Raw genomic sequence first — 7,567 nt, 5'->3', positions numbered from 1 at the left:
GTGTGGATAATGTTTTTCCTAACATACATTCAGACCTCTCTCCTTTTTGTCCAAACGGCTTAACTGTGTTTTGATAAGCCGCTGTGAATATCCATCAAGAAAGCAAAAAACCCGCCCCAGCCCTCTGGATCGCCGAGCAGCGGACCGTTTCGTCTCCTCTCTCCCCCCCCCCCCCACCCCCTCCTCCTCTTCCTCCTCCTCCTCCTCGCCCCTGCCCGCACTATATGTTACATTTCCAGCCTCTCTCCTCTCTCCTCTCCTCTCGCTGCTCTCCTGTTTTTACGCAAGCGGACGTCCGCGGCACAGCAGCGACACAAGTGCGCGCTAGAGGCGAGCGAGCGAAGCACTGACGGCGGGTACCGGAGCGACGACGACGCGGCGGCGGCGGTGTGTCTGTCTTTGTTGGCGGGGGAGAGATAGAGCGAGGCACCGGCGGGGCTCGGATGCTGGATCTGTTTATTCTATGGATTCGGATCGGGGGCTAGGATAACTTCGCATGGGACAAAACCCGCCTTCTTTTTTTTTTTCTCCATGTCATCCGCCGATCTGTTTCGCCCGGCGTGTTGACGACAGCGGATCGAGGGGTGAAATCGCGAGGCTGTCTCTCTTCTCTCTCGTTTCTTTTTCTTTTTTTTCTCTCTCTTTCCTGGAGGAGCGCAGCTGACAGACATGTACACACACGCGTTTCCGTCCACCAGCTGTGTTCAGGGGGTAGATGCGATCAGAACGGCGTGAGGTCTTTTCTCTCTCTTATTGATGCAGAAACGTGGCTCGGCTTGAAACGGGAGACCGGAGAGAGAGAAGGGGGGAGAAGATGCTCTTGCGTGCACGCTTGGAAACGAAAGCGTTGTTTTTTTTTGTTTTTTTTTTGCAGCGTAGGGCAGCGTGTTATTGACGGAATAATGCATCGAGACACAACTTTGTTTATAGGCCCCGAGAGGTTGGACCATCGCTTCTTCTTCTAAAAAAAACAAAAACAAAAAAAAACAAAAGTGCGTTTATTTGTCAGACCGGCGCACGATACAGTAAATCCTGTCACCCCCTGAACACGGCTCAGTGTCTCAGTGGACGCCGGTTCCGTTGATCAGTCAGATCCCGGTGCTGTTTTGGTTTTGTTGATGTGAGCGATCGCGTTATTAGACACAACCATTCTTCCTTAAATTTCTCCGGCTGTGTTTTTGCCGTACGATTGTGCAAATTGTTGATGCAGGCAGGCCCTAACTAAGCTTCGCGCATGCAGATCCAATCGATAGCGAGGTGAAGACGTGTGTGTGTGTGTGTGTGTGTGTGTGGAAGTGTCACGGGGGTGTGTTTTAAATCCCGCACATCTAGATTTTTTTTTTCTCCTCTTCTTTACACATGCCCCTCGGCAGCAGACAGGCTGCTCAGTAGAGAGCGGAGGAGGAGGAGAAAGATCCCGTGAAGGCATCGTCTCGAGAAACACAAAGTTTCGATGGTTTTCCGAAAGTTGCCCGGTGTGTCGGCATCGGGCATGGGTCTGCGCCTGTCCCAGAAGTTCGTCTTCCTGCTCTTCCTCTCGGGTTTGGTCACGCTGTGTTTTGGGGCCCTTTTCTTTTTGCCCGACTCGGTGCGGCTAAAGCGCATTTTCCTGTCCAAGACGGAGACCCCGCCGGTCACCGTCGGCTCCGGGTCCGAGAACGATGCCAGGGAGCACTTAAAGAGACCTAAGGACCAGGAGCACCCGCGGGGCATGACCTCGGCTAAAGGGGAGACCAGCACCAAGCTGAAGAGTCTGAGCCGAAAACCGGTCGTCTCCCGGGAGGCGACCGAAGAGCGGCTCGCCGGGGGGAAAGCGCTGGAGGATCTGAGCCTGTCCAGGTCCAGAGCGGAGTCCGTCTCGGAGAGGGCGACCGTCGTGGACCACCACGGAGCCGACACGGATACTTTCAGTTACGCGAAGTTCAAGCGGTGTCTGCTCAAACCCCCGCTGGGCAGAGACTACGGCAAGCCGAGCGACCCAAACACCAACGAGCGCCGGGAGAAAGTCAAAGAGGTAAGGATGATCAACACATAGTGGACTGAAGGGTTCGTGTGTGTATGTGTGGAAGCACAAAGAGAGATGTGGCGTTAATAACGGGAAGTACAGATTGATGCTAGAGAACAACAGGAAGTAAAATCCGGGGTGACTTCAGGACAGATGTTGTGCAGTATGAATCATATCTGATCTGTCACATCGATCAGATCATTGGGTCAATAATCAGACATCACTCCACTCTTCTGCACTGAAGATGTTTTCATGGCTCCATCGAGCAAACAAGTTTCATTCCTGTAATTTTGAATGGAATGCTGTCAAAATACAACAAACAGCTTCCAGCCTCATTCACACACACACACACACACACACACACGCTTGAAAGAAGTAATTATATTTCTGTTGTTGCATTTGGTTCGTCTGGATTTGTCTGACAATGCGGGGCGGTTGGTTCTATAGAAGCAGTGGGGGCAGATGTTTGCCAAGCTCCTGTCAAACAGACAAAATAAAACCTCTCTCAATCATATCGCTTGTGTCTAAATTTACCCGGCGCCTCAGGAGAACAGTGTCAGTGACTAGAGATGAATCTTCTGCTTTCTGTAGCCGGGATTACATGAAGTCTGGTAATCTGTAAACAATCAGAAAAGTGCTCAAAAGAAAACAGGTTGATGCAGCTTTTAATAATTCATCCATCGGAGACTTTCAGTAGTGGGAACTTGAGTGGGAACGCAGCATAGTCCATGTTTTTTCTGCCTATTACATCAACATTTTTGTAAACAATCTTATTAAAATTCATTCTCCTCGTTTGCCTTTTGCGCGTGCCACAACACGACTTACCAGTGTGCTTTATTCGTGCTATGTGAGCCGTTAAATTGCATCCCATCAGGTCACTCTGAGTGATAAAATGCCTCCCTGCGTTGAGCTGGAGCACCTCTATCACCCAGCGCACAATCGCCCTGCAAATGATGTGACTGTGTGGTGACACTTTGGCCAGGAGCTCTTCAGAGCTGTGTGCCAGCCTTTGTTGAGCCCTGTGGCTCCAATAAGGGCTCCAGAGTGGGAGCGTCTGTGGATCACACATCTGTACCCACTCAAGGCGAGTGAGGCTGGTGGAGAGGAAGAGGAGAAGGAGGGAGAGAGAAGGGGGGGGGGGGTTGTAGCAGGGAAGCCATTGGCCAACATGTGCAGATGGGTTTCAGCCCTGACATGTGACACGGATAAGTCCCGTTGTCACTCTCACTTCCAGCCTGCTGTCACCCTCCGTCGCTGCTCGCATGCCTTTCGTGCCCAGAGGTGATGTGCTTCATGATAACCGAGGCGTCAGAGGACGAAGAGGGTTATTTGCCCTCGTGGGCTGAGCACCCACTGACTCATAGCTTCCCCGTTTGATGCACTTTCAAGTGGACGCCAATGTGACTTTGCTCCGCCTGGCATGTTCAGCTGAGCTCGGCAGAGTTCTTGCCTCGGGGTCATAGTTTTCTAAGATGTTATTTTCCACCACGCCCTCTTTTGCCCAATTGTTGCTGCGGAATATTAATTGCGTTTCCCAGAGCGAGGACCTTTTTTTTTATCAGGGCGCTGTTGAGCAGACAGGCTCTGCTTCTGTGTCCACAGCCCAGTGTGCGTTTTTGTGGTTTGCTATTGTTGCTGCAACAGTTTTCACTGTTTCAAGCCTCCTGGCAGCGTTCCAAACGGCTTCTCTTTTTTTTTTTTCCTGGAGGCTCACATTCATGCTGCCAGCCGAGGCCGACACACAGCGAGCCTGTGCTTTGTCCAGGTTTACAGATGTAAAAGCCGGGGAGCAACTGTATGTTTTGATGTTTTTTTTTTTTGTGTAGCCGTTCTGATGTATGCTTTTGTGAAGCATGAGACATAAAGAATTGAATTTTCAGTTGTCAGCCTCTCAGCTCTACAGCTGTACAGAGCTGCTCAGTCAAATCATTTTTGTTCATTGTAAAGGAATGCAGAGAGAGGGTATCCCCCCCTTCCAAAGCCAACAAAAAGGGGGTCCGGTCCAGCCTACTGAGTGCCTCAATGCCCAAACTGTGAATGGGCATCGTTTTTGTCAACTGCCAACAACTAGAAAGCAGACTCCCCACTTTCTTCCTCTGTGTGTGTGTGCACCCACTGCCAAGTGTGGGTGAAACAAGGGACAATGACAGTCTGATCACAGAAGGCACATTTTTGAAGGCAGCCTCACCGCCAGCTAGGCCCCCCCAGGGTACCGGCAAATACTGCCAAAGCCATGGTGCTGTTTACCTATTCCAGCTACACCCTGCTAGTAGACAGTTCATTATCCTCCAAAAGTCCTCAGCAGGATGAAGATGAGAGTCAGTTTCAAACAGCCTCCTATTTGTAATTCTGTGATGTCACGGCTTACTGAGTCGCCCGGCGCGGCTGTGATGCCGCCTCATTGGCTCCGACATGAGAGGCCGGGATAGCAAGGGATCGCACCACCCCAAAAAAAAAAAATGTGCGCCTGGAGCAGCGCAGTAGGGGGGGGGGGCGTTCTTTTATGCATGCACATTTTGTTGCTACTGTCCTTAACATTCGCTAAGGTTAGGACTTGGAGCGCAGTCATAAAACACTAGATGCAGAGCACAGAAGAGGCATATCCAAACAAACTGCTCCAGAACAAAGAAGCACATCAAAGAACGGAGGGAGCCCGGTGCCAATCCGAGACGGAAGCCTCCGTATCTCCCTCTTTCTGCCGCTCGCCACAACATCACATACATCAAAAGAGAAGTGTGCATTAAAAGGCGGTCTCTCTAAAGCCCCTAGATTTTTCCTGGCCCTCGTCCGCTGAATTCGATACTCCGGCGCAGTTAAATGAGGGCCTTTGCTTGAGGGGGAAATGCACTGTATAATGTGGCCTCTAACATATGATGCATTCACACGGGGAGAAGTTAGCACAGGGAGGAGACGGAGCTGACAGCTCAGAGTACTGCAGTGAAAGGACAGACACACTGCAGCCTCCTCCAGTGGAGCAATAAAAGTCTTCAGGGCTTCGTTGTCCTGTGTGTGTGTTTGTGTGTGCTAACTCTGTGTGTGTGCGTGTGCGCTTGATGGATTATCTTGATGGTTATCTAGGTGCTCGGGGATAAATGCAGAGTTTGACAGTTTCAGTTTGAAGGGTTGTCACTGTGTTTATCCATCCAGTACTGAAGCCCACCTGCACCACTGTGTAGGCTAACAACAATCAAATGAGGTACATCTGTTCTGTTGTATAAACGACTCTATTTTATGGTCAGCTGGACGTGTGCGTGTTTGTGCGTGTAATCCAAAATAAGAAGCAGCGTGTCGGAGAAATGGAAACCCCCCCCCGTAGACAAAAATGATTTTCTGAACAGAGGCTTACGAAACGCAAAACAGTCTAATCCACAGCGTCTGTAAAACTGTCACAAAAAGCACACAAAGCTGATAAGAGAGACTAACAACAGGAACACACACAGCTCATCTTTAATATTTGAACTGAAAATGTCACAATAATCCCCACGATATTTGCATTTTTGTCTGACGTTTGAGTTGTTACATTTAGCAAAAAGGAAACCAAACATTATGATATTAGGTAAATCTAAATAGTTTATTGCTTAAAGGGCAACTCCACCCATTTCTAAAACTAAAGTGTGTTTACGGGTCTTGGGGAGCACTACGCCATGAAAAAAGAGTATAAGGCTGCATCCAAATTGCCACACTCCGGACTTGTGGGCTGAGCTATTGTAGACCGTTGTTGTACGTACTGTCACGTGTTCACTGTCATCACCTCGAGTCTGCGAATGCGTGAGAGGCAAATGTACCGCTGATAGACTGAATTGATGATTGACTGATTGAATTCAATTTTTGGTCTACATGACTCAAGTAACATTTCAATAGAATAATTGTTTTACACATTTGTAATAAGTTCTCAAACGTCATGCTCCCCAATTGGACTCTTGAGAGCCCTTGTTGACTGGATAGATTTGGACAGCCCTCAAAACTTGTAGACTTCTTGCTAATGCGCCGAAGTGCGGTGAAGTCCGGACACTTGGGTGCAGCCTAAAGCCCTATTAGGACTAGTATTACCTGGGGACTTCCAGTAATTTGTAATAATTGCAGAGGTCGTCTGTGATCTTAATCCCGTGCGAATCTGCCATGTCCGTAATTTGTAAAGTAAAAATTCCACCGCAAATTACCTACCATATTTTGCCAAACACAGAGGTCAATAATCTGTAGTAATAATATTAGTACCGTGCGAATCAGCATCTCTGTGATTTGGGGTCGTCTTTTGTTTTTTCTTAAGGTTTTTTGTGTGTTTTCCACGCCTTTTTTCTGCCTTTTTCCCACCTTTTTCCCGGTTGAGAATTATGGGGTCTGCGTTGGCAATTATAAATAAAAGTTTTGACAGCGTTTTGGGTGCAAATTCAGGAGGCTCATCAGAAGAGCGAAATCTCGAAAGATGATTAGATTGATTACATGCATGGCAGCATGCGGTAAGGAACATTTTTCTATCTTTCAACAGGCTCACCAGTTATTATTATATTAAAAATATCCATGTCTAACAGTTGTGCTGCTCCAACGAGGGCTCTGGTGCGATCAATCCGGGGGATAATGTCAGTAAATTCGAGTTAAAACACAGACTTTTCTTATCCCGTGCAAATGTGCAGCACGAAACACAGAAGTGGTGGGGTAATTTCTAAATCACTTGAGGTCCCCAGGTAATACTAGTCCCGTGCGAATAGGGCTTTAGTCTATCGTGGCTCCAGAGGATGCTGCATATAATCTGATACATTTCTTCTAAGTGATGTCAATCAGTGGCTAGTTGCATTGTGGGTAATGTAGGCACCAGCTTTTGAAGGGCGGTCCACTTGTCTAAGTTTGCACTACTGTAACACCAGGGTTTCCTGCAGACCTTATTTGGCATGGCGCCCCCCCCCCCCCCCCCCCCCCCCCTCCCCCTTGGACAAAGTTTTTTCCTGCAGGAAACCCTGAACACTGTTGTACTTGTCATGATACATGGATTATATCATAACACATGATCAAAACCTTTTCAAAACCTTGCACCACAAAACACTTTATGCTACTTTATTCACATATGCAGTAGTACTACCCATGACCTACACACAGTTTGATGTATCAAAGTGGTGGAGTATCACTCGAAAGAACTTGCAGAAGCATGATTTAACGATGGTTCGAAGTTTTAGAAGGCCTCTTCAAACTACTGTGCCATAAATTTAGATGTTTAATAAAAATGCAATACCGTGACAGCTCTGTTATTTTTTTTGAGCTTGAGCCACAACCAACTATAGGAATTTTAGATTAAAATCAATTTTTGCAAAACAACTTTTCCGTTCCTTATAAAGTATTCCTTTTACAGTGCAACTGACTGAGGAACATATCGAAAATATTTGGCCATAGTTTAACAACTTACCTGCCACTTTATACAAACACACACACATACACACACACACACACACACACAGGGGCACATATACCTAACACAAAGCCCCAGAAATAGGTGAGCTTGTAGCCGGACCGAAATCCCCTTACAGCAGTAATGACCAGTGAGCCGGGTGTCTGTCTGAATAAAATGCCCCC

At 47.9% G+C, this 7,567-nt stretch overlaps 1 protein-coding gene across 2 annotated transcripts in view; it reads left to right on the top strand.

Annotated features, from left to right (window-relative positions):
- The first annotated feature begins 204 nt into the window (after positions 1-204).
- The window catches only part of LOC115567290 (mannosyl-oligosaccharide 1,2-alpha-mannosidase IA), a 215,089-nt gene continuing 207,726 nt past the window's right edge, over positions 205-7,567 (top strand). Inside the window, exon 1 of one of the 2 annotated variants that reach the window (XM_030393699.1) lies at positions 205-2,014. In XM_030393699.1, coding sequence (XP_030249559.1) covers positions 1,454-2,014 — 561 coding nt within the window. In that variant the 5' untranslated portion in view covers positions 205-1,453. The remainder of the gene's footprint in view (positions 2,015-7,567) is intronic. The other variant, XM_030393700.1, reaches the window with a different exon arrangement.

Source organism: Sparus aurata, chromosome 17, assembly GCF_900880675.1.
Source record: "Sparus aurata chromosome 17, fSpaAur1.1, whole genome shotgun sequence".
Classification (NCBI taxonomy): Eukaryota; Metazoa; Chordata; class Actinopteri; order Spariformes; family Sparidae; genus Sparus; species Sparus aurata.
Note: the sequence above shows the minus strand (reverse complement) of the source record. Positions and strands in the feature narration are given on the sequence as shown.